General features: G+C 46.0%; 1 protein-coding gene and 1 non-coding gene across 2 annotated transcripts in view; both read left to right on the top strand.

The window, feature by feature from the left end:
• The window catches only part of FAM120A (family with sequence similarity 120 member A), a 114,005-nt gene that overhangs the window by 43,467 nt on the left and 43,096 nt on the right, over nt 1-27,442 (top strand). The window contains exons 6-8 of the mRNA XM_060200551.1: nt 7,719-7,816; nt 8,033-8,313; nt 25,216-25,303. Of these exons, the coding sequence (XP_060056534.1) occupies nt 7,719-7,816; nt 8,033-8,313; nt 25,216-25,303 (467 nt within the window). The remainder of the gene's footprint in view (nt 1-7,718; nt 7,817-8,032; nt 8,314-25,215; nt 25,304-27,442) is intronic.
• LOC132541112 (small nucleolar RNA SNORA5) lies at nt 6,967-7,101 on the top strand. Its single transcript, XR_009552286.1, has one exon. It is a non-coding gene; the product is annotated as a small nucleolar RNA SNORA5 (small nucleolar RNA).

Here is a 27,442-nt window from a genome sequence, read left to right as displayed (position 1 = left end):
CTTAGCAGCCACTTCAGAAGAGTTAAGTAGTTTCTTACAAAGCTAAACATGCTCTTGCCATTTGACTAGGTACTCATGCTTCTTGCTCTCTGTCCGAAAGAGTTGGTCTCATGTGTATACAGAAACCTGTCCATTGATGCTTGTAGAGATTGTATTTTCATTACCAAAAGTGAGTTGTCCTTGAGTAGTTGGATAGATAAACACTGGTACATACAGACAGATTTTATTTAGTACTAAAGAGAAATAGGCTGCCAAGTCTTGAAGAGACAAGGGACCTTAAATGTATTTTCCTGAGCAAAAGAAGCTATCCTCATAGCTACACCCTGTGTGAGTCTTAACTCTTAAGACATTGGGTGTGGGGCCCGGGGTAAAACAGTGAAATATCAGTGGTTTCCAGGGGTCGTGTGGAAGGATGGATGAGTGAGTAAATGGAGCCTCAGATTTCTCAGAGCATAGTTAGTGTTCTGCAGGACAGGTGTTCAGTGATGTTTAACCATGTCTTGCCATCACCATCAAGAACATTTTTATTTATTTTGCTGTTATGTTATAATTTACAAAGATTATCTCTTGAAATATTTTTTATTGTCACCAGGTGTTTGATATTATCCTGTTGTTATATATTTAGGAAAAAAAAGTTGGGGCCAGGCGGTGGCACACCTGGTCAAGTGCAGACACTACAGTGTGCAAGGTCCTGGGTTCAAGCCCCTTCGTCTCCACCTGCAGGGGGAAAGCTTCATGAGTAGTGAAGCAGGGCTGCAGGTGTCTCTGTCTCTGTCCCTCTCTACCTCCCCTTCCTCTCAATTTCTGTCTGTCTCTATCCAATAATAAATCAATAAAGTTTAAAAAAAAAGAAAAAGGACAAAAAGTTTTCTTGTGGGAGTTGGACAGTAGCACAGTGGGTTAAGCGCATGTGATGCAAAGCGCAAAGACCAGCAGAAGGATCCCAGTTTGAGCCCCCGGCTCCCCACCTGCAGGGGAGTCGCTTCATAAGTGGTGAAGCAGGTCTGCAGGTGTCTATGTCTTTCTCTCCCTTTCTCTGTCTTCCCCTCCTCTCTCCATTTCTCTCTGTCCTATCCAACAATGATGACATCAATAACAACAGTAATAGCTACACAACAAAACAATAAGGGCAACAAAAGGGAATAAATAAATATTTTTAAAAGATAAAAAAAATGTGTTCTTGGTTTTAACTCGGGCTGGCAAAATAACGCACCTGGACCATATGCTGCTTTGCCATGTGCACACCCCACGTTCTAGCCCAGCCCCAGCTGCCTGAAGGAAATGTTGGTCCTGTGGTCTCTCTCCTTCTCTTTCTCTCTGCCTCTCTGTATCAAAAGAGAGGGAGAGCTGCCCTGTAAGAGATGCTTCCTACCTATTTCAATATGCTGTTTGTGTGCGTGTACGAACAGACCATTCCCCAAGAAAACCAGTTGAAAAAAAAGTAAATGTTTACCAGTTCACTGCTCGGCTGTGGCTTGTGGTATTGCCGAGGCCTGAACCTGTAGCCACTAGAACCTCAGGCATTTCTTCATTTAATTTATTTCTTTCCTTATTCTTATTGGGGGAGGGTAGTGGATGATAGATAGTACAGTTGTTGACAAATGGTACAATTCCTCACCTCCCTGTGATAGGTGTCTGCAGAATACTCTTCACCTCCAACAGGACCCCAATGCCCGTCCCCCCAGATGCCTTTTGCTTTGTGTTTTCCCTTTCTGTCCTAGTTTATTAAGTTCTGCCTGTGTGTGAGATCATCCAGCAAGCTTCCTTCTCATTTTGACCTATTTCACTTAGTATGAATCCTTCATGATCCAGCCAAGCAAGGAGAGAGCACAGCAGTTGTACACCGGGGGGGGGGGGGGGGGGGGTTTGAGAGGGAGAGGGAGGGAGAGGGAGAGAGAGAGAGAGAGAGAGAGAAACAGAGCGTTGCTCAGTTTGGCAAATGGTGGTGGTGGAGACTGAGGTGGAGACTGAAGCCAGGACCTCTGGACCTCAGGCAGGAAAGTCTGGCCAGAGCCTGCCAAACAGGAACAGTAGTAGCTGGAGAGGGCGCGAGGATTGAGAAAAAGAAAGAAGATAGTGCACTGGGATCGGGAGGGCCCCAGTTCATTAACTGAGTGCCCAGATTTATTTTTCTCACAGTCTTTTATAACACACACAGCAAGAAGTTTCATTAGGCTGGCTCTACATAAGGTTTCTCAAAACATAATCCAGGTGCATAAGCAAAGTACAGTTTCTCAAAACATGAGCAAGATACAGTTGAGGCAAAAGTTCGTGTACTTAGACACTTATCATTCTCCCAGAGAGTCTGCAAAGTCTATCATTTTCTCAGCTTTCTCCAGTCATCCTAAGAGAAAGGTCAGGGGCGCACAGAAAGCCTGCCTTGCCAGCCTTCTGCTCACAGGCCCAGGGGGCTTTGCCTCTCAAGGACCTGCTGCCTCCGACAGGAAAGTCTGGTGCACAACTGCTGTGTATATATCTTTTTAGCCCAGTTAGTTAGTTTCTCTCTCTCTCTCTCTCTCTCTCTCTCTCTCTCTCTCTCTCTCTTTGCCTCCAGGATTATTGCTGGGGTTCGGTGCCGACACGTTGAATCCACTGCCCCTGAAGGCCATTTTTCCCATTTTTGTTGTCCTTGTTGTTATTCTTGTTGGACAAAGAGAAATGGAGAGAAGAGGAGAAGATAGAGAGAGAAAGATAGACACTTGCAGACCTGCTTCACCACTTGTGAAATGACCCCCTGCAGGTGGGGAGGGAGCCCAGGGCTCGAACTGGGATCCTTACTCTGGTCCTTGCGCTTGGTGTCATGTGTGGCTTAACCCGCTGCGCTACCGCCCGCCCCCCCCCCTTAGTATCTTTAACTAGATATATTGGGTTACCAGGAAAGTCATGATGTGTTTTTCCCATTTTTTATGCAAAAATACATCATGACTTTTTTTTAACAACTGAGTGTGAGTGTGTGTGTGTGTGTTCCCTGTGAGAGGTGGGAGTGGGGGGCAGGCCAGAGCCGCACAGTGGCACACTCAGGACCTCATGCTATGAGCTTTGGGGAGCTGGTATTTACCCGAAACTGATAGTGCAGTCCTCTGAGTTGGGGGATGTCTCTGGCCTAGAGCCTCCATATCCCCGGCTCTGCTCTCATAGTTGGATAGTCCTTGGTGCCTGCGTCTCTCATTTATTTATTTAATCCATCTTTGTTTATTGGATAGAGACAGCCAGAACTCAGGAGGGAAGGCAGAGATGAAGAGACACAGAGAGACAACTGCAACCCTGCTTTACCACCCTCAAAGCTTTCCCCCTGCAGGTGGGGGAGCTGGGGGCGCAAACCTGGGTCCTTGCACACTGTAACTCATTGTAACCTGGTTGTGCATTGCGCTCAGCAAGGTGCAGCACTGTGCCGCCCTGTGCCTGTATCTCCGTCTGCCACGAGCAGCTGTTACTGGGAAAAGTTGGACACAGGGTATGAGGAATTCTCCTTCATGTTTCTCTGTGTTTCTCTGTGTTTCCTCCTTGCTAATGAGTGAATAATGTCCATTTCAATGTGGTTAAAAGTATTTGGGGAATTTTGCCTTGTTCTTTTACAAGCACTGGAAAATAATATTGCTGGTAGGGATTATAGTATGTATCTTTGAGCCTGAATTTTCAAAGCTTTTATTTAAAAAAAATTTTATTCCCTTTTGTTGCGCCACCCCCCTTTATTATTGTTGTAGTCATTGGATAGGACAGAGAGAAATGGAGAGAAGGGGAGAGAAAGATAGACACCTGCAGACCTGCTTCACCACCTGTGAAGCGACTCCCCTACAGGTGGGGAGCCTGGGGCTTGAACCAGGAACCTTGTGCCGGTCCTTGAGCTTTGCGACACATGCGCTTAACCTGTTGCGCTACCGCCCGACTCCCTCAAAGCTTTAATTTTTAGTGGCACAGTTGAATGGAATGCTCCAACACCAGCTCAGTTAGAGAACTGCCTGCCGTGCCACTTTGTTCTGTTTGTTGTTTTGTCTGGTGTTGTATAGTAGCAGTAATGTGAGAGTAGCAGATGCGTATCTGCTAAGTGGGGCTGAGCAGGAGCTCTTTTCAAGGTGGGGAAGAGAATTGCACTTCCTGTGGACCCGGAAGTGATTGAGGAGCTGCTGAGCAGCTGGTCAGACCTCAGGGACAACCAGCTTACCCCGCCAGCTGCAGCATTCTGCTTTCTCATCATTCCGAAAATCTAATTTTTTTTTCTTTTTAACATTTTCATTATAAGAATGTTTTTCATATGGTAGTCGAAGCCTTCGGTCTATGTACCTTGCTAACAATAGCCCACCTCCCTGAGTAAGTGTCACAAAAGGAAGAGAAGAAGGAGCTAGTGGTGGTGGTCTCCATCCACTCTGCCCTCTGTCCCAGGGCCACTTATTTATTTATTTTAATTTTATTTATAAAAAGGAAACACTGACAAGAACTATAGGATAAGAGGGGTACAACTCCACACAATTCCCACCACCAGATCTCCGTATCCCATCCCCTCCCCTGATAGCTTTCCTATTCTTTATCCCTCTGGGAGTATGGACCCGAGGTCATTGTGGGATGCAGAAGGTGGGAGGTCTGGCTTCTGTAATTGCTTCCCCGCTCAACATGGGTGTTGACAGGTTGATCCATACTCCCAGCCTGTCTCTCTCTCCCTAGTGGGGCAGGGCTCTGGAGAAGTGGGGCTCCAGGACACAGTGGTGGGGTCGTCTGCCCAGGAAGATCTGGTGGCATCATGTTAGCATCTGGAACCTGGTGGCTGGAAAGAGAGTTAACATATAAAGCCAAACAAATTGTTTACTCATCATGAATCTCAAGGCTATAATAGTGCAGATGAAGATTTGGTGGTTTCCGTTTTGTAGATAGCTAGTAGGCCTATTTTAGTTATATTCCAAAGGGCCCATGACTATACTATTTTTTATTTTATTTTTTTTCTGAGCCTGACATCTGATATGCAGGTGGATCCAAGTTATTGTCTGGTGATATGATGTCATGGCTACAAAAAGGGCCAGAAAGCTGGATCAGGGAAGAGAGTAGCTCTCAAATATGGGAAAGGGGTATTAATATTGTTGACTATAAGCCCCATTGATTTGATCTGACCTGGGGCCCGTGTTCAGTTTAGGAGCCTGAGCCTATGTGACCTCTGCATCCCTTTAGCTCTGAGCTCACCCAGGGCCACTTCTAAGAGAGAGAGGTCTATGACTCTGCTTAGCCGCCACCAACAATGACTGATTCATAGGAAGACATGTAACTCTCCAGCAGGCCTGGCCTATGAGGCATTCCTGCAACCTTCAGAGAAGTGTAGTCTAGCCCACCCATTTGTTGGGCTGAGCTGGTAGAAAGAATAGTCACTAGACTCTGCATTCACACAGGTTTACTAGAGGCGAAGATTCTAGAAAATATTCTTCCCTTGGGTATCTTTTGGGTTGCCATGATGTTTTGTTTTGTTTTTCTTTCTTCCTCCCTTTCTTTCTTCCTTTCTTCCTTCCTCCCTTCCTTCCTTCCTTCCTTCCTTCCTTCCTTCCTTCCTTTCTTTCTTTCCTTCTTTCCTTCTTTCTTTCTGGAAGTTTGTGCATTTTGGAAACTTTGTAACATAGAATCACCAAAAATTGGTTAGAACAAAAATGCTCCCCTCCGTTGAAGCTGTTGCTGCAGTGTGTGTGTGTGTGTGTGTGTGTGTGTGTGTGTGTGCACGCGCGCGCCCATTTCTGAACTTGAAACACTTGAAGAGGGAGTGTACAATACACATGGCTGCCAAACTTGGGAGTCCTTGTAGGGTGGGAGGAGGTAAGTGGTGGCCACACCTCTGTATACTCCCCAGATGCTGTATACCTTCTGGCCCCACGAGGATGAGGTGAGGAGGGGGCTGCATATGACTCAGGAAACCCCTCTGAGACATGCAGGAGTTTTCTCTCAGATGAGAAGGAAACTTTTAGTACTGAGCTTACTATTGATTTTTAATCAAGTTATGCATGTTTATCTTGGGTGAATCAGTGCAGTCAAAAGTAGTATTTGTGAGTTGTGTGTTTCTCCCTGTCATGACTCAGATTCATGGACTGAAAAGTATTCTTCTGAAAGGACATTGGCATCCAGGAATTTCTTGGTTGGTTTTCTTCTGTCTTTTAAAAGAAAACTAAAGGACAGATCACATAGCTTGAGGGTAACAGTGGGTCTGCTGTGTGTTCTCTGCATGTCAGTCACAACCTCGCTTTGAGATCTCACAGTCTCAAGGCCTGTCCTTGTGGTCATACTCCATGTCACCCTGGCCCGTCCTCATGGCCTGGCCCTGCGACACCCCAGACTTAATTGTTGGCTGAAGGACTGAAGCCTCAAGAGTTTTCTTCCCATTTTCCTTGTACTAGTACAGTGAAGGATCACACACCTTTATTCCTTGTTAGCTGTGCTTGTGCGACTGACTGAGCTGCCATATCCCCCGTCTAAAAGCGGGCTAGGGACCCAGCCTCGGGTTGTTGGAGTTGCTTTGGCCACGTAACCTTTTCTGTCATATTTTAAGAACACACGGTCTCAATGATAGACACACAGAAAGATTAAAATAGATAATATGGTGATAGCTTATTTAACAATGAAAGTGATGCTGGACCATATAACCATGCCTCGGATCTTATATTCAAAAGCCTGTTTAGAAGCTGAGACCTGAGAGGTTGGGCAGTGGCACGCCTGTGAAGCACACATTACTATGTGCGAGGGCCTGGGTTCAAGCCCTTGGTCCCCACCTGTGAGAGAAAGCTTCACAAGTGGAGCAGTGCTGCAGACCCCTTTTCTCTCCACTTACCCTCTCTATTTTGCTCTTTATCGCTAAAAAATAAATATGATTTTTAATAAAGCATTTCTTGTTTTCTTTAAAAAAAATAAGAAAGAAAATAATTGCCACACGGAGCAGTGAGTTATAGTGCAGACACCCAGCCCCGGTGATAACCTGAGTGGTAAGAAATAGAAATTCAGCCGTGCAGCTGTGTCAAATTCAGTGCCTATCCAGCCCGTGGCCGGCACTGGCCCAAAAGGCTGCCACAGTAACACTGTGACTCATGGGCCCTGATCCTGTCTTCTGGGCCTCAGGGATAAATTTGGTTACAGACACTAGAAAAGTAAATAAATACATAAGTAAATAAATAGAAGAAGCTGAGACCTGGGGCCTGGGCAGTGGTGCGCCTGGTTGAGTGCACACATTACTGTGCACAAGGACCCATGTTCAAATCTCTACTCCCCACCTGCACAGGGAAAGCTTTGCAAGCGGTGAAGCAGGTCTGTAGGTGTCTCTTTGTCTTTCATTATCTTCCCCTGTCCTATCCAGAAAAATAAATAAATAAATAAATAACGGATACCCCGATTTCCGTAGTAAAATGCTTTAGAAAGGAAACTCCCATTGCTTCATGAGTGGAAGGGAACAGAGTTTCCATTTTCACCCTTAGTGCTAATAGCATTAGAGGCTCTGCAGAGACCTACTAGCCAGCATACCTGTTGAACTGAAAGAGCAGGCCTTTGAAGGTAAAGCCCTAGCCTCACTGTATGAAATAAATCTTCATGAAACTGAGCTCTTTTTATGTTACGCGTGACTTTTCTGAGACGTTCTGAGACGTGGGTCTAGCGGCAGCTCTAACCCCCAGAGGGGCTCGATACAGGTGAAGTATAAGCCCGCCACCTCTGCATCCCACTAACTGGTGCCTTGTTGTTGTTGTCTCTGTGTGTTGGTGAAACAGCCAGACCAAATCCATTCGGAATGCCTGGGATAGTGCCACCGTATGTCCCCCCCCAGATGCTCAACATTCCACCGGCCTCTCTGCAAGCAAAGCCCATGGTAAGGCCTTCTTCCCTGCCCCTTGTGGTAGCCAGCTGGCCTGGAAGGGCTGTGAATTAACTTCTAGCTCATGCTAAGTCATTATTTAAACGCCTGAAGAGAGGGTGAAATGGGTGCCCACATGTGTTGAGTGACAAACGAACTGGGGTCCTGCTGACAACTTCTGCGCACACCTGACCTCTGCTCTCTGCCTCTCCCCCCCTACACCCCCCGCAGGCCCCACAGGTGCCGGGTCCAGGGGCTCCAGGCCAGGGTCCACACCCATACAGCCTCGCCGAGCCAGCTCTCACCTTGGAGACAAGTGGAAAGAATCCAGCCGAGCAGAACAGCTACAGCAGCATTCCTCATGAGGGAAAGCACACCCCGCTGTATGAACGGTCCTCCCCCATCAACCCCGCTCCCGGCGGCAGCCCCAACCACGTGGACTCCACATACTTTCCGGGCTCTTCCACGTCGTCCTCTTCTGACAACGATGATGGCAGTGGAGGAGCCGCAAAGTGAGTGTGCCCACAGTGGCTGCAGCGGGTGGGGTCATGTGCTTGTGCCCACAGGGACAGACATCACCTCCGGCTTGACCAGCTCGTGTCTCTGACTGGTAGGTGGTAGTCACCTGTGCTGGGATGGAGCTTCTGGGACTGGGGAGAGCAGAGATGTAGACAGTTACTTGAATGCCCCAGGTTGAAAGTGTATGCTTGGCCAGCCCGCCATCTTGGGCTGTTCTGCTGGGCAAGAGCTTTTAGGAAAATTGGTTTGCGTCATCTCCAAACGTGGTGGGGTCATGTGCTGCTGAGCCTGTGTTCCTGTGCCCCATGGGCTCGTATTAGTAAGGCCAGAGTATTTGATCCCACCCCTCAGAAAGGTAGAGGTTTCGGGGCAAGGTGGTGGGGCACCTGGCTGAGAACACATGCTACAATGCGCAAGGACCTGGTTCCCACCTGCAGGGGGGAAGCGTTGCAAGTGGTGAAGCAGTGTCGCCGGTGTCTCTCTGTCTCTCTTCCCCTCTGTCACCCCCTTGCCTCAAATGTAGTCTTCCTCTTCCTTCTTCTCCTCCTCCTTCTCCCTTCTAATAACCATAAGCTTCTGAGACACCTCATTTAAATAAAAGAAGAAATCCAACAGAAGGGGAGAGTTTTATGTCTCCGTGTCCTCTTTTGCATTTTGGTCTCAGGTTCATGAACCCCCCCTTCCCCCCCCCCCCCGGGCTGATGAACGTGTTGTTATTTTCTGTTACAAGAGATCCTAGAGGCAGTTTCAGGCTGTGTCACCTCACCAGTGTTTTTCCTCACTTGTTCTCTGTTCACCATCTGTAAATGAGCACCGGTCTGGGCTGACTTTGGGCACCTCTGCAGAGTGTGTAGCCTTTGGGGACTGTGCTGTGGGGCAGGGAGACATGAGGCAGAGGCATCTGGCTGTTGTGTATGAATTCTGGAACCTGAACATGAAGTCAAAAGCTGTAATTTAGCATTCAGACTTTCAAACTAATCTCTCAGAAAGAGGATATATTTAAGATCTGCTGAGTAAGAATCTCTGGACTGGGACTGAGATAATATTTAAGTTTGAGAGTGCTCCAGTGGCTGAGTACAATGGAGGTTTGAGAGCAGTCAGCTGAAATCCCTCCAAAGAACCCTGGCATGGTGAGCTTCCTCCTACACATGTGCTCTTGTTAGCAAGACCAGAGCGTTTATGTAAAGTCACAACCTTTCTGGGCTGGAACACAGTAGAAATAAGACCCAAAGAAGGCCAGCAGTCTACCTTACCTACAGTTTCAGATACTACAGGACACCATAGCACAGAGACATGGGTTTCAATCATAGCAGTTTAGACAGAGAGGAAAACCACATTTTCCTAAGCCTTATTATTATTATTTGCCTCCAGGGTTATCATTCGGGCTTGGTGCCATCACTATGAACCCACGGCTCCTGGCAGCCATTTTTTCCATTTATTGAATAGGTCTGAGAGAAACAGAGAGAGGAGAAGGAGATGCAGAGGAAAAGGGACAGAGGGACAGATAGGACACCTGCACTAAACTAAAACTTAACAATAAACAAAAGATTAGTAATAGTCTCAAAATGTGGAAGCTCAGCAGTATACTACTTAACAACTATTGGGTCAAGGAGGACATTAAGGAAGAAATCAGAATATTTCGAGAGTTCAATGAAAATGAAGACACAAGCTATCAAAATATTTGGGACACAGCTAAGGCAGTACTGAGGGGAAAGTTCATAGCCATACAAGCACACATTAGGAAACAAGAAAAAGCACAAATAAACAGCCTGATTGCACATCTTAAAGACCTAGAAGAAGAACAAAGGAACCCTAAAGCAACCAGAAGGACAGAAATCTTTAAAGTTAGGGCAGAAGTAAATAACATTGAAAATAAGAAAACCACACACAAAAAAACCAACGAAAGTAAATGTTGGTTCTTCGAAAGAGTGAACAAAATCAACAAACCTGTAGCCAGACTCACAAAACAAAAAAAGGAGAAGACCCAAATAAATTGGATTGTCAATGAAAGGAGATATCAAAACAGACACCACAGAAATTCAACATGTCATACAAGGTTTCTGTGAATAACTATATGCCACCAAGCTAGAAAACCTGGAAGAAATGAATGATTTCCTATATACCTATGAACTTCCAAAATTAAATAAAGAGGAACTAGATAATATGAACAGGCCCATCACAGCCAATAAAATTGAAACAGTTATCAAAAACCTTCCCAGGAATATAAGTCCTGGACCAGATGGTTTTACAAATGAATTCTACAAAAACCTTCAAGGATGAGTTAATACCTCTACTTTTAAAAGTCTTCCAGAAGATTGAAGACTCTGGAATACTCCCTTCTAGCTACTATGAAGCCAACATCACTCTGATAGCAAAAGCAGACAGGGACACAACCAAAAAAAAAAAACTACAGACCAATATTTCTGATGAACATAGATGCTAAAATATTGAACAAAATTCTAGCCAACCAGATACAGCAGTATATAAAAAAGTTTGTTCATCATGACCAAGTGGGGTTTATCCTAGGCATGCAAGGTTGGTTTAATATTTGTAAATCAATCAACGTGATCCACCACATCAATAAAGGCAAGACCAAAAACCACATGGTTATATCAGTAGATGCAGAGAAAACCTCTGACAAAATCCAACATCCCTTTATGATCAAAACACTACAAAAAATGGGGATAGATGGAAAATTCCTCAAAATAATGGAGCCTATATATAGCAAACCTACAGCCAACATCATACTCAATGGAGAAAAACTGGAAGCATTTCCCCTCAGATCAGGTACTAGACAGGGCTGCCCACTATCGCCATTACTATTCAACATAGTGTTGGAAGTTCTTGCCATAACAATCAGGCAGGAGCAAGGAATTAAAGGCATACAGATTGGAAGAGAAGAAGTCAAACTCTTCTCTGTTTTCAGATCCAACAAGAAGCTTTTGGAAATCATCAGGCTCACGGAAATTGAAAAAGACACACAGAAGTGGAGAGATACTCCATGTTCATGGGTTGGAAGAATTAACATCAAAATGAATATACTACCCAGAGCCATCTACAAATTTATGCTATCCCTATCAAGATCTCAAACCACATTTTTTAGAAGAATAGAACAATTGCTCCAAATGTTTATCTGGAACCAGAAAAGACTTAGAATTGCCAAAAATATCTTGAGAAGAAAGAACAGAACTGGAGGCATCACACTCCCAAATCTCAAACTGTATTATAGGGCCATTGTCCTCAAAACTGCTTGGTACTGGAACATGAATAGAGACACTGACCAGTGTAATAGAGTTGAGAGCCCAGAAGTAAGCCCCCACACCTATGGACATCATCTAATCTTTGACAAAGGGGCCCAGACTATTAAATGGGGAAAGCAGAATCTCTTCAACAAATGGTGTTGGAAAAACTGGGCTGCAACATGCAGAAGAATGAAACTGAACCACTATATTTCACCAGACACAAAAGTCAATTCCAAGTGGATCAAGGACTTGGATGTTAGACCAGAAACCATCAGATTCTTAGAGGAAAATATTGGCAGAACTCTTTTCCACATAAGTTTTAAAGACATCATCAATGAAACGAATCCAATTACAAAGAAGACTAAGGCAAGTATAAACCTATGGGACTACATCAAATTCAAAAGCTTCTGCACAGCAAAAGAAACCACTACCCAAAGCAAGAGACCCCTCACAGAATGGGAGAAGATCTTTACATGCCCTACATCAGACAAGAGGCTAATAACCAGAATATATAAAGAGCTTACCAAACTCAACAACAAGAAAATAACCCCATCCAGAAATGGGGGGAGGACATGGGCAGAATATTCACCAAAGAAGAGAGCCAAAAGGCTGAGAAACATGAAAAAATACCACTTCACTCCTGTGAGAATGTCACACATCAGACAAAGTAGCTGCAGCAGATGCTGGAGAGGGTGTGGGGTAAAAGGAACCCTTCTACACTGCTGGTGGGAATGTAAATTGGTCCAACCTCTGTGGAGAACAGTCTGGAGAACTCTCAGAAGGCTAGAAATGGATCTACCCTTTGATCCTACAATTCCTCTCCTGGGGATATATCCTAAGGAACCCAACACACCCATCCAAAAAGATCTGTGTACACCTATGTTCTTAGCAGCACAATTTGTAATAGCCAAAACCTGGAAGTAACCCAGGTGTCCAACAACAGATGAGTGGCTGAGCGAGTTGTGGTGTATATATACACAATGGAATACTACTCAGCTATTAAAAATAGTGATTTCACCATCTTGGATGGACCTTGAAAAATTCATGTTAAGTGAAATAAGTCAGAAACAGAAGGATGAATATGGGATGATCTCACTCTCAGGCAGAAGTTGAAAATCAAGATCAGAAGAGAAAACACAAGTAGAACCTGAACTGGAGTTGGCGTATTGCAGCAGAGTAAAAGACTCTGGTGTGGGTGGGGGGCAGAGTACAGGTCTTGGAAAAGGATGGCGGAGAACCTAGTGGGGATTGTATTATGTGGAAAACTGAGTGAGAAATGTTATGCATGTAGAAACTTTTGTATTTGCTGTCAAATGTAAAAACATTAACCCCCCAATAAAGAGAAAGAAAAAAAAAAGACACCTGCAGACCTGCTTCAGTTACCATTGTTAACCTCTCAGTGTATCTAATTTATAACTGAATTTTATCAGAAGCATACCTGTTTGTACATATTGGAAAAGCGTGGCTTATATGTAAGGCTTGGGACTCTGGGGTTTCAGTTCCCACTGGGGGTTTTAGAATGTACCCTGCCAGGTGCGGAGGTCACCTGTGTGTTCTGTGTGGCTCACAGTGTGCTGTTTATATGTGTGAAGTCAGGGGCCCGGTGTGGGGAGTTAACTCCCTCCTCATAGCAGCCCACTGCTGTGTCTAGCACAGTAGCTTATGGTGCATGGGACCCTCGGGGCACGTCCTGTGGGCTAGGGGAGATAGTATAATGCTTATGCAAACAGACTCATGCCTGAAGCTCTCAAGTCTCCGATTCAGTCCCTTGCACCAGCATAAACCAGAGCTGAGTAGTTCTCTTTTAAAAAAAAAGTGGGGGTTGGGGTGGGCGGAGAGAGGCAGCAGAAGTATTCCTGAAGCTCCAGAAGAATACATCTTCTGGGAGCCAGGTGGCAACGCAGCAGGTTCAGCGCACATGGCGCCAAGCACAAGATCTGGTTTAAGAATCCCGGTTCAAGCCCCCGGCTCCCCACCTGTAGGGGAGTCGCTTCACAGGTGGTGAAGCAGGTCTGCAGGTGTCTGTCTTTCTCTCCCCCTCTCTGTCTTCCCCTCCTGTCTCCATTTCTCTCTGTTCTATCTAACAATGACAAGATCAGTTACAACAACAATAATAACTATGTCAATAAAAAAAGGGCAACAAAGAGGAAAAATAAAAATAATACATCTTTTTTCTGTCAGCTCTTCTCGGTCAGCGAGCTCCAGTCACCCTGGCTTGACTGAATCTGTCCTCAGCTCCTCCCACCTCTGGGCTCCAGCATCGCTCCAGCACAGACCTGCTCCATGTGGGGGGCACAGGGCAGTAGTGAAGGAGGCAGAGTGTCTATGAAGCTGAGGGCTTGGGCCGGGCTGTGTGCTCCGACATGTCTTACATTCCTGGAGTCTGTTTTCTGTTATTAAAACAAGAAGAGGCAGGAGGGAAGGGCGGGGTGTGGCAGCACTGTGGTTGAGATCCTGCGGAGCAGAGTCGGCCTGCTTCCGGTGTCCTTTGCTGTGGTGCACCGTGGAGTGTGTGGGATGTCGTCTGATGGGCATGTGCAGCTGCTTCCGGCTGCTCGAGCCATGGCGGGAGGTGGGGTGGGGGCTGCTGTTACAATAGGAATGGGAGATTGTCAAGACCTGGTTTGGGTTCAAGGTAGGCCCTTAGCCTGCCCCCATGTGTTGTTGAGACGGACTTGAGGGAGCCAGGCAATCCTTGAGTGCTTGCACTCTACCTGAGCACCTGGCAGGCACACAGCCAGTGTGGGGAGGCGCACAGGTGGCAAAAAGAAAAAAACACTCCATAGGAAGACCCAGGGCCAGGAACACTTCCAGGGAGGCGAAGTCTGAGCTAGAACAGAGTCCAGCGAGCAGACAGCTCCAGTGTATGGGTGGAGACTGGGGGTGGGGGGGGGCCTGACCACAGGAGATCACACCATGGGGACTTGGAGTTCTGTTCCGAATGCCTTGTGAAACACCAGTGTTTGCTTAGTTCTTTGGCTGCAAGGATTCCAGCGGTGCTCTGGAATGAGTTTGCTCAATCTTGGTGCCATTTGCTCCTGGAAGAGGCAGGTGTCTGGATGGCCCAGCTCTTCAGCCAGGGGAGATTCCAAACAGTTGGATTCTGGGGCGTCTGGTCCTCATGACTTGACAGGTCAACAAAAGAATATTTGTAATGCTGGACCCTAATACTTGGACAGCTGTCGAGGAGGGCCATCAGCCAGCTCACGGGATATGCACCGCACCACAGGCACTCCTTACAGGGCAGGTTAGTTGGCACTGCAGTGGGAGAGTCCATAAAAGATCTTAGCCAGGGGTAGATAGCATAATGGCTATGCAGAGAGACTCTCATATCTGAGGTACCAAAGCCCCAGGTTCGATCCCTCACCCCACCATAAGCCAGAGCTGAGCTCTGGTGAAAAGAGGTCTCCTTCCTAATAGATTGCCGGTGGCTTCTGTAAGAGCTGCGCCGCTTTGTATGATGGGGACAGTCAGGGATCAGGAGAGCGTTGCCTTGCCTACAGATTCAGTCTCCCACAGATTAAAAGGTCAGTGTTTCACATGGCAAAGGACCTACACACAGCTCACAAGGAAACACAGATGGTCCCTAAACACACAGAGTACTCTTTGCACCCTCACTGGAAACATCAAAGGAATGCAACTGAATAAATAGAAAGGAACTTTTTTTTTTTAACCCACAAAATGGGCAGAGGTCTGTTTTTAGAGATGAAGTTCAGTGAGGGAGGTGGGCATAGCTGCAGGGGGAGAGGCCTCGAGTGTCCTTGCACTTGTACCCCTGCAGCCCGCCCTTGCCCTTGAGGGAGGCTGCGCCAGGTGGTGAGGTGGGCGTGGTGGCTGCAGCCCACCTGCGAGAGCAGATGCACACCTGCCCCGGGACACGTGGAGCAGCTTTAAGGACTGTTCTGACAAGACAGGAAGCCCACAGGCACACAGACGGCAGGAGACGAGGCAAGACCCTCTGGCTGATGAGATGCAGCTCCTTCTGTCTGTCTGTCTGTCATACAGCTGAATATGCAGGTGTGTCTGTTGTGGTCTGAGTACATGTGTGTCTCTGTACACTGGGCAGAACCTGCCCTACCGCCTTACTAAGTACTGCCCAGCCTTTTAGTCTCTTCATATGGGGGGTTTCTAGGTACCCCCACCATGCTGCTGGATAGAGCCTTGATTGTTGCTTTCTCTGTGTCCCTGTAGACTTGTGGCATCTGTACCAGATGAGGTATCTTGGGCCACCTAGCATGGTGAACAGGGTGCCCTCTGTGCTCGCCTCCCTCTCCACAAGCTTCCTTGCTTCTTTCCTGCTTCTTTTCACTGCATCGGTTGGACAGGAGCTGAGCCCCTAAACTGACTACAGCTGGCCAGTCACTCAAATCCATGGCAGTTGTTTCAAAATAAGAAGTGTGCTGCTTCTAATTTTCTCCTGGAGTCTCATCAGTGCATACAGTCTCAGTCATTTTACTTCTCATCCTTGCCCGTATCACATCCTTATGATCCTATTATGGCTGAATTAAGCATTACAGCACAATCTCTATGGAAGTATTGGTACTGCTTTTCTTGGTGTATTGGCCATTAAGATTTCAGCCTGATCTGAGGTTGCTTACTTGAAGCCTTCAATTTTTGTTTTATGTATATGTATATATGCCAGTTTCCATCTTAGTGCAGTGTCACATAATTCAAGGGAATCTCTGTGATTCCATTCTGTAGATGCTGCAGCTGTTGTCAAATGATTGAGTATTCAGATACTAATTTCCCTCTGTAAACACACACAAACGGGATTCTATCTTAGGACCTTCCACTGCCTTATTATATTTTTATTTGCTTTACGGGAAGCTGATATGGTGACTTACAAGACCACTGTCGCAGTTCCTTGTCTCCCTGTGTTAGGTCTCACCACACACACCCCATTCTCTTGCTGTCTTTCTTTCTCATATACTTTTTTATTTCAATCCATATGTGTGTGTGCGTTCTTGTTTCTGTATGAACATGTACGTAGACCCTGAGTGTCAGGCAAACTTGCTGGCAACTGGAAATTGAGTATTTGAAAGTCCTTCACTGTGGTGACCGTCCATTTCCCCCACGTGTGTATTTGATTTCAAGGTGTGGCTTCTCAGTGGCATATCTGAATAAGCTTTCCAGACTGTGTGTGACGCAAGACAGAGTGGCGTATAAAAGGAGGCAGCAGCTTGCTGACTGGCTGGCACAAAGAAAGGCCCACGCCAATGGAGGCCATCCTCCCAGCACGGCCCAGACAGCTCTGGTTATGCATCCTTAGTCTTTCTGGGCCCAGAGGCTCCAGTGTAGATGATGAGGAGTCTCTGAGTGGTTTGTGAATCGATAACGGGTCTGTAGTCATATGAAGTGACAGTTGTCAGTACTCTTTAACTAGCGATAGAGTGAAAAACCTTCTGTTTTAATGTAGAAGGCAGAATTTCATACTACATCCTTGCCTAGGCATCCTAGAAAATACCCTCTTGGTTCACCTTTTTTTTTTCTCTCTCTCTTCTTTAAATTTTATTATCTTTATTTATTTATTGAATAGAGACAGAGGAATTGAGAGGAATGGGGAGAGTGTGACACCTGCAGCACTGCTTCACCACTCACAAAGCTTTTCCTCTGCAGGTGGGGACCAGGGGCTTAAACCCAGATCCTTGCACATTGTAATATGTGTGCTCAACCAGGTGCCCCGCCACCTGGCCCCATTCACCTCTTTCTCTTGAAGTGGCTTTGGTGTATTTCTTCTGCTGCAAGCTTTCCTGCCCCCAATCCGCAGCCCCCAGCCTAGCATGTGCTGTGGCCCCACTAAGCCACCACTCCTGGTACAGGGACGTGGTTTTATGGGAGTTGCTATGCTGTCTGTATCCCCAGCACATCTGTGAAGCCCCTCAGGATAGCTTTGCAGGTAGGACCATGTGTTGTCTGGTGCTGACAGATGGGGCCGGGTTTAAGTCAGGGACTGAGGGCATCTTGCTATGCACCCATGTCTCATCAGTTATCACTGGCCTACGCTAGGAGGGCAGAGAAAATGGATAAGCCCCCCTGTGGCTGAATGAGCTCAGCAGACCGTCTCAGGTTCAGGAGTGAACACCACACCCACATGAGCACCCCGGGGTGGTTGTGTGAGCTGTTGTAGACAGTGAAATATGACGATAAACTGTCAAGATGCTTTTCAGGTAAAATTTTAAAATCTTAAAGGATGAGGGGTTAGGCAGTGGCGCACTGGGTTAAACACATAAAGTGCAAGGACCTGCAACAAAGATTCTAGTTCGAGCCACTAGCTTCCCACCTGCCAGGGGTAGAGGGGGGTTGCTACACAAATGGTGAAGCAGGTCTGCAGGTGTCTGCCTTTCAATTTCTCTTTGTCCTATCCAATAAAAAAAAAGGAGGGGATGGTCACCAGGAGCAGTGGATTTGTAGTATAGGCACTGAGCCCCAGCAATAACCCTGGAGGCAATAAATAAGTAAATAAATCTTATAATATGAGCATCTAGATAAAACTTTAAAAAATTTTTTGCCCTTGTTGTCATTATTATTGTCATTGCTATTGTTGTTGGATAGGACAGAGAGAAATCAAAAGAAGAGGGCAGACGGAGAGAGAAAGACAGACACCTGCAGACCTGCTTCACCGCCCGTGAAGTGACCCCCCCCCCCCGCAAGTGGGGAGCCAGGGGTCTCATACAGTGGGAATAGCAGACAGGGCACCAGGGAAGCCCCACTGTGCTGACCTAGCACCTGGAGCCTACAGGACAGATGTCACATAGTACCAGTAACTTTGGGAGGTGTCAGTCCACTAGAGGGGAGTTCCCTGTCTTACTGTCTGTCTGTTTGAGTAGGAATCCACATGCAGGACAGCCAGTGATTCTGATCGTTGTAAGAAGAGGTTGCTCACTGTCCAGTCAGAGAGAAAGGGTGTGGGCTTCCTGAAGAACTGTCACAGTGAGAGGTGCTCATCCCCATCCTGGTACGCAAGGTGCAAGTTGAGAGCATGCTGAGCAGACCGCATCCCCTGGCTTTCCAGAAGCTACGGAGGAGACAGGAGGCTCTAAGGGGCCAGAGGTCTCCTGAATGGTTTCCCCTTTTCCACATGGGGCTCACACAACAGTGACAACAGACCAGCAGATCCAGAGCCACCACAGTTCCATCTGTGTGACTTTCAAAACCACATGGAGGTGCCCTTTGCTGTCAGGACTCAGTGACCATTGTCCCCAAAGCAGGACAGTGGCTTAACGCTCCTCATCCCCAGGAGTGCCAGTGCTCATCTTGAAAGGGCTCGCTGAGGTGTTCCTCTCCTCTCCTCTCCTCTCCTCTCCTCTCCTCTCCTCTCCTCTCCTCTCCTCTCCTCTCCTCTCCTCTCCCCTCCCCTCCCCTCCCCTCCCCTCCCCTCCCCTCCCCTCCCCTCCCCTCCCCTCCCCTCCCCTCCCCTCCCCTCCCCTCCCCTCCCCTCCCCTCCCCTCCCCTCCCCTCCTCGATTAACTAGGAAAACCAAAGGAAACCACCTGGGACTGAAACAAGATGACTAGAGTGACTTCAGGAAGCCACCAAATCACCAGTGAGTGCAAACGCGTGTGGCTCAGGGACAGAGGAGCCTAGGGAGAGATTAAGTGGCTGGTAACAGTCTGACAGTTTACCAGTTGAGACACCACCTCCATTCTGTTTCACCAACAATGGCTGAAGGGAGGAGAGGACTCCCCTGAGACTCATCAAGTGCAACTGTGAGTCTTTTGTGCTACTGCCCACAGAATCTGGAGCAGTGTCAGGGAGGCCCTGTGCTGACACCAGGGTACAGAGAACTAACAAGGAAACTCAGGAGAAGATCTACAGAATGGCGTTAAAATATCTTCAGTCTTTGATATATCAATCAATGTCAGTGGCCTGAATTCACCTATTAAAAGGTACAGAGTAGGAAGATGGATCAGAAAACACAACCCAACAATATGCTGTCTACAGAAACCCCACCTAAGTCAACAAGACAAACGCAGACTCAAAAGTGAAAGGATGGAAAACTATCATACAGGCCAATGGTCCACAAAAAAGGGCAGGGATAGCTATCCTCATATCTGACATGATAGACTTTAAAGTAAATAAAATTTAAAAAGATAGGGATGGACACTACTTAATGCTCAGAGGATCAGTCAATCAATAGGACTTAACAATTATTAACATCTATGCACCCAATGAGAAGCCATCTAAATACATCAAACACCTATTGAAAGAGCTACAGTAATATATTAACAGCAACACAGTCATACTAGGGGACTATAACACCCCACTCTCTCAACAGATCATCCAGGCAGAAAATCACTAAAGACAAGAGGGAGATAAATAAAGAGATAGATAAACTAGAACTGTTGGACATTTTCAGAGTCATTCATCCCAAGAAACTGGAATACACATTTTACCCTAGTCCACATGGATCATTTTCAAAATAAGAGGAACTAGATAACATGAACAGGCCTATCACAGCTAATGAAATTGAAGCAGTTATCAAAAACCTTCCCCAAAATAAAAGTCCTGGACCAAATGGTTTTACAAATGAATTCTACAAAAACTTTCAAGAATGAGTTAGTACCTCTACTTTTGAAAGTCTTCCAGAAGATTGAAGACACTGGAATACTCACTTCTAGCTTCTATGAAGCCAACATCACTTTGATACCAAAAGCAGACAGGGACACAACCAAAAAAGAAAACTACAGACCAGTATCTCTTATGAACATACATGCTAAAATATTGAACAAAATTCTAGCCAACCAGATACAGCACTATACTAAAAAGATTGTTCATCTGGGAGTTGAGCAGTAGCACAGCTGGTTAAGCGCAGGTGGTGCAAAGCACAAGGACCTGCGTCAGGATCCCAGTTCGAGCCCCCGGCTCCCCACCTGCAGGGGGGTCGCTTCACAGGCGGTGAAACAGGTCTGCGGGTGTCTATCTTTCTCTCCCCCTTTCTGTCTTCCCCTCCTCTCTCCATTTCTCTCTGTCCTACCCAACAACAATGACATCAGTTAACTACAATAAAAAAGCAACAAGGGCAACAAAAGGGAATAAATCAATAAATATTTAAAAAAGAAACCCAAGGACAACAAAAGGGAAAATAAATAAATAAATAAATAAATAAATAAATAAAATAAAACTTTTAAAAAAAAAGATTGTTCATGACCAAGTGGGGTTTATCCCAGGCATGCAAGGTTGGTTTAATATTTGTAAATCAATCAACATGATCCACCATATCAATAAAAGACCAAAAAACCCATGGTCATATCAATAGATGCAGAGAAAGCCTTTGACAAAATCCAACATCCCTTTATGATCAAAACACTACAAAAAATGGGGATAGATGGAAAATTCCTGAAGATAGTGGAGTCTATATATAGCAAACCTACAGCCAACATCATACTCAATGATGAAAACCTGGAAGCATTTCCCCTCAGATCAGGGCTGCCCACTATCACCATTATTATTCAACATAGTGTTGGAAGTTCTTGCCATAGCAATCAGGCAGGAGCAAGGAATTAAAGGCATACAGATTGGAAGAGAAGAAGTCAAACTCTCCCTATTTGCAGATGACATGATAGTATACACAGAAAAACCTAAGGAATCCAGCAAGAAGCTTTTGGAAATCATCAGGCAATGCAGTATGCAGTAAGGTGTCAGGCTACAAAATTAACATTAAAAAGTCAGTGGCATTCCTGTATGCAAATACTAAGTTAGAAGAAGTTGAAATCCAGAAATCAATTCCTTTTACTATAGCAACAAGAACAGTAAAATATCTAGGAATAAACCTAACGAAAGTAGTGAGAGACTTGTATACTAAAAATTATGAATCACTGTTCAAGGAAATTGGAAAAGACACAAAGAAGTGGAAAGATATTTCATGTTCATGGGTTGGAAGAATTAACATCAAAATGAATATACTACCCAGAGCCACGTACAAATTTATGCTATCCCTATCAAGAACTCAAACCACATTTTTTAGGAGAATAGAACAATTGCTCCAAATGTTTATCTGGAACCAGAAAAGACCTAGAATTGCCAAAACTATCTTGAGAAGAAAGAACAGAACTGGAGACATCACACTTCCAAATCTCAAACTGTATTATAGGGCCATTGTCCTCAAGCTGCTTGGTACTGGAACATGAATAGAGACACTGACCAGTGTAATAGAGTTGAGAGCCCAGAAGTAAGCCCCCACACCTATGGACATCATCTAATCTTTGACAAAGGGGCCCAGACTATTAAATGGGGAAAGCAGAATCTCTTCAACAAATGGTGTTGGAAAAACTGGGTTGCAACATGCAGAAGAATGAAACTGAACCACTATATTTCACCAGACACAAAAGTCAATTCCAAGTGGATCAAGGACTTGGATGTTAGACCAGAAACTATCAGATTCTTAGAGGAAAATATTGGCAGAACTCTTTTCCACATAAGTTTTAAAGACATCATCAATGAAACGAATCCAATTACAAAGAAGACTAAGGCAAGTATAAACCTATGGGACTACATCAAATTCAAAAGCTTCTGCACAGCAAAAGAAACCACTACCCAAAGCAAGAGACCCCTCACAGAATGGGAGAAGATCTTTACATGCCCTACATCAGACAAGAGGCTAATAACCAGAATATATAAAGAGCTTCCCAAACCCCACAACAAGACAACAAATAACCCCATCCAGAAATGGGGGGAGGACATGGGCAGAATATTCACCAAAGAAGAGACCCAAAAGGCTGAGAAAGATGAAAAAATGCTTCAAGTCACTGATTGTCAGAGAAATGCAAATAAAGACAACAATGAGATACCACTTCACTCCTGTCACACATCAGATGTCACACATCAGACAAAGTAGCTGCAGCAGATGCTGGAGAGGGTGTGGGGTCAAAGGAACCCTCCTACACTGCTGGTGGGAATGTAAATTGGTCCAACCTCTGTGGAGAACAGTCTGGAGAACTCTCAGAAGGCTAGCAATGGATCTACCCCATGATCCTACAATTCCTCCCCTGGGGATATATCGTAAGGAACCGGACACTCCCATCCAAAAAGATCTGTGTACACCTATGTTCTTAGCAGCACAATTTGTAATAGCCAAAACCTGGAAGCAATCTAGGTGTCCAGCAACAGATGAGTGGCTGAGCAAGTTGTGGTCTATATACACAATGGAATACTACTCAGCTATAAAAAATGGTGACTTCACCGTTTTCATCCAATCTTGGATGGACCTTGAAAAATTCATGTTAAGTGAAATAAGTCAGAAACAGAAGGATGAATATGGGATGATCTCACTCTCAGGCAGAAGTTGAAAATCAAGATCAGAAAACATAAGTAGAAAACAGAAAGTAGAAAACACAAACCTGAACTGGAATTGGCGTATTGCACCAAAGTAAAAGACTCTGGGGTGTGGAGGTGGGGGTGGGGGGAGAATACAGGTCCAAGAAAGATGACAGGACCTATTGGGGTTTGTATTATTATGGGGAAAACTGGGAAATGTTATGCACGTACAAACTATTGTATTTACTGTTGAATGTAAAAAAGAAAGGGCTCGCTGAGCCGCTGACTCGCTGAGGCTCACCCGTACCTTCCCGACTTCCTGCCCACTTAAGCCCTGCAGTCTTCTCTGGATTTTAGCGACACACGTTAGATGCTTACTGCACTCGCATTCCCTGGATGCTCCCCAGTCCCAGAGCGTGGACAGAGCCATGGTTGCTTGAGTCCTGTAGGTGCCCTGTCCCTGGGAGTCGTGGTGTCCCAACCCAAGGTTAGTTTCTCCAATTGGAGGTGCCAAGCTGGGCCTGGTCTGGAGGAACTGACGTGTGATACTGAGACACCACGGTGTGGGATGTGGTTCTTGGTTTAAGATGGCACAAATGGCTCTTCTTTCCCCCCTTTTCAATTAAATTTATGATTGTCTTGTTGTGCTCGGGCATTCAGCTTGCATGATTTCCCAGCTCTGGGCCACTTTTCCCTCAGAAAGAAAGAGAGGGACAGATACTCCAGTGTGCCCTAGCACCCCCCAGTCCAGTGTGGTGTCTGGGCTCCATGTGTCGCAGTGCAGGCACTCTACCTGATGAGCTGTCTCTCTGGCCTGCTCAACTTTTTTTTTTTTTTTTAACACAACTTTTTTCCTTCCCCGTGTGTAGTCAAAGCTGAAATGAAGTTTCCTGGAAGATGGAGTTAGCGGGTCCACATGCTGTGAAGGTGTAGTGAGAAGACTGGGTGCTGGGCAGGATCCCCGACGCCCTAGTGCCAGCTCTGCTTTGGGCCTGTTTAGGATGGTGAGCCTGCAGAGGGGCCCATCTGCAGTGTGGACAGCTCAGGGCGGGCATCAAACACTGCAACAGGTGCATTTCATAAATTTAGTCAGTTGACTTCCTTCTGTACCTGTGGCCTACACAAAAAGGAACACGGGCTGTGAAATGAGGGCCTTCACACTATTGTGACACATTCTGACCCATTGTTTCTATGTTCTTTTGGGCCAGAGTGTGTCATGACAGTCCAGCAGCCCAATATTCTGCCCTGCATTTTGATCATATTCCATTTTTTACTTGTTTGTATTCATTTATTTTTAGTACCTCTAGGCCTATTGCTGGGGTTTGGTGCCTGTACAACTAATCCACCTCTCCCGGTAGCCTTTTTTACTTTTGAGCTAAAGACAGAGAATGGGGAATGGGGTAGGGAGAGACACCTGCAGCACTGCTTCACCCCTCGTGAAGCTTCCCCCTGGCAGGTGTGGGCCGGAAGTTTGAACCTGGGCCCTGTTTATAGCGACTTGCGCACTCTACTAGGTGTGCCCTCCCATGTCATTTTGAAGATTTATTTCAACTAGCTCACCGCTCCAGCATCTGTGGTGTCAGGGATTAAATTCAGACCATAGATTTGGAATTTAAAAAAAAAATTTTTTTTTAATATATTTATTTTCCCTTTTGTTGCCTTTGTTGTTTTTATTATTGTTGTTGTTATTGATGTTGTTGGATAGGACAGAGAGAAATGGAGAGAGGAGGGGAAGACAGAGAAGGGAAGAGACAGACAGACACCTGCAGACCTGCTTCACCGCCTGTGAAGCGACTCCCCTGCAGGTGGGGAGCCGGGGGCTCAAACCGGGATCCTTAGCTGGTCCTTGCACTTCGCGCCATGTGCGCTTAACCCATTGCGCTATCGCCCGACTCCTGGATTTGGAAATCGTATACTTGTGCCCACTCTGCCCTGCTCACTCCCTCACCTGCCTGTGCGAGGAGGCGGGCACGCCCCTGACTTCTGCAGGTGTGGCAGGAGCACCTGCTCGGCATCACTTGGCCCATCCTATCCCGTGCTCAGGTACTAAATGATACGTAATCTGATCGATGGCATTTCATCTTCTGCGACCTGGTAATATTCAGTGAAATGCAGGTTTTCATCTTGTTACCCCAAGATCATGGGCTGCTTTTTAAAGGCAAGGCCTGGCTTATGGCCTGCCATCTCGTGGCTGAGCACACCATAGCTGTCCTGAGCTGCTGGTGAGGTGTGGGTGCGGCTCTCCTCCCCCAGCGAGAGCACATCACCTCCATCTGAGGAGGGACGGGGAAGGCGGATGTGCTTTTGGGTTTGCAGGCTCAGCCAGACCTTCCTCTCGTTGTGCCTGTGTGTGTGAGGGGGAGTGTCAGGACTAACGGTTACTGTGTTCTTTCTACACAGCCATATCAGTGGGAACAAAATTGGCTGGGAGAAGACGGGAAGCCGCTCAGAGCCTCGAGCACGGGGAGACCCAGGAGACCAAACAAAGGTAGCCATCCACACCGCTAGTTCTCCAAATGCAACTCAGTCAGTGTGCAGGTGTTGATTTAAGGTAAAATTGTTCTAAAGTGGGGGCTGTCAGCTCCCAGGTAGTCAATATCTGTGTGCAGCTTTTGACTCCCTCCCCCAGATTTAACTACTACAGCTAGTTATTCACCAGAAATCTTACTGATAACTTACTTAAACACTTGGTTAATGTATATTTTATATGCTGAATTATGTATTATATATTATATGCTATATTCTTACCGTAAAGTAAGCTAGAGTTTAAAAAAAGTTATAGAGATTTATTTACTTATTTAAAAGAGGGAGGGAGAGAAAACCAGAGCATCACTCTGACACATGCAGTGCCAGGAATTGAACTTAGGACCCTGTGCTTGAGAGTCCAGGCATAGGACTCTGCCAACCCCTGAACTGCTATATATATATTTTTTTTTTTTCCTTCCTTTTTTTTTTTTTTAAATATTTATTTTATTTATTTATTCCCTTTGTTGCCCTTGTTGTTTTATTGTTGTAAGTTGTCATTGTTGGATAGGACAGAGAGAAATGGAGAGAGGAGGGGAAGACCGAGAGGAGGAGAGAAAGATAGACACCTGCAGACCTGCTTCACCGCCTGTGAAGCAACTCCCCTGCAGGTGGGGAGCCAGGGCTCGAACCGGGATCCTTATGCCGGTCCTTGTGCTTTGCGCCACCTGCGCTTAACCCGCTGTGCTACAGCCCGACTCCCTTTTCCTTCCTTTTTTAAGCATGCTAACAAACATTCGCAGGAGTGGGGAGGGAAGGAAGTTACAAACATTTGCAGGCATGAAAAGGGAAGAGATTCTCAGGCATTTGCCCGGTGGATGGGGCAGGTGGACTGTGGACCCCTGTATGGTCCCTGCATGATGTCGTAGGCTCAGAGCATCACAGAGACCTACTTATTTGTAGGATTTCCTTGAGATAAATGGGAAAGCACCTGGAGTTTTTACATTACTAATAAAAAAAATAACATTCCCTGCCCCCCCCCTTTTAAACTCATGCCTGTTGTTTAATAGTGATCATTAGAAACATGTCTCTAACTCGGCAAAGTCACATAGACCCTCAGGGTGAGCTGTCTCTCATTAACTCAGACACATCACTGTTTGATGCAGTATCAGGAAGCATTTTAAGATCTCATGTAATCTCACCATGGGATTATTAGCTTGTAAAAATAAATGTTAGGAATAAATTTTTAAAAAGAAACCTTGTATTTGCATTTATTTAAAGCATTTTCAGTTCTCTCTCCATTGGAGACTCTGGAAAACACTAGTGAGTTATCCATGAGCTACGAGTTTAAGACCAGTTTTGGCATTTTGTATTTTAAGGATAAAATTAAGCACTTAATTACGTACCCATGTAAAGAACATGTTTTGTTTCAAAACAGAAAAATATGTCTTTAGGGTAGCCCAAAATCAAGCAACACACAATTATTTCCAGTGTTTATTTATTGTAAGAAAGAAAAACAGCCATCTATTGGGCAACTAACGATTGCTCTTGCTGAACAATTAAGACTGTGCTCAAGTTTAAAGAAAAAGTTCAGCTTCCCTCCCACCTCCCCTACCCTCAGCCACCGCCTAGCACTGCCCCTCACTGGATCAGTGCTGTGGGCCTGACTCATCACGCGGTTAGAGCATTGGCTTGGTGGGGCGTGGGGGTGGGGGCCTGTGGTTTGTGTGTTTTTGAGTAAACCATTCTGTGTTGTTCTGGCCAGAGAATTTTTGAATTTGGATTTTGTGTTGTTGGTTCTTTCACTAAAGCAGGCCTTAGTTTACCTGGATTGGAATCCCAGTGCCAGCAGTTACTTATCAGATAGCCACGCATAGAGAGATTCTCCGGGTGTCAGATAGGATCTCCAGGGATAGTAGGGACTAGCAACAAGACCCAGGTGGGATGCCGAGGCTGGAGGGTGTGGGGATGGGGAGAGGGTCACAATCCCCAAAAAGCCAGTGTCACCCCTCTGGGACCCAGGACCCAAGAGCAGGACATCGGTTGGGTGGCCCAGTAGAAACAGACATTTTTCTGGTCCTGAGAACTTGAGGTGTCTGGGGATGCACACACACCCCCCCCTTTGTCCATGGAAGGACTGGGTCAGTACTTTCCATCCTTGAGT

This window comes from Erinaceus europaeus, chromosome 10 (genome assembly GCF_950295315.1).
Source record: "Erinaceus europaeus chromosome 10, mEriEur2.1, whole genome shotgun sequence".
In the NCBI taxonomy this organism is placed as follows: domain Eukaryota; kingdom Metazoa; phylum Chordata; class Mammalia; order Eulipotyphla; family Erinaceidae; genus Erinaceus; species Erinaceus europaeus.
Note: the sequence above shows the minus strand (reverse complement) of the source record. Positions and strands in the feature narration are given on the sequence as shown.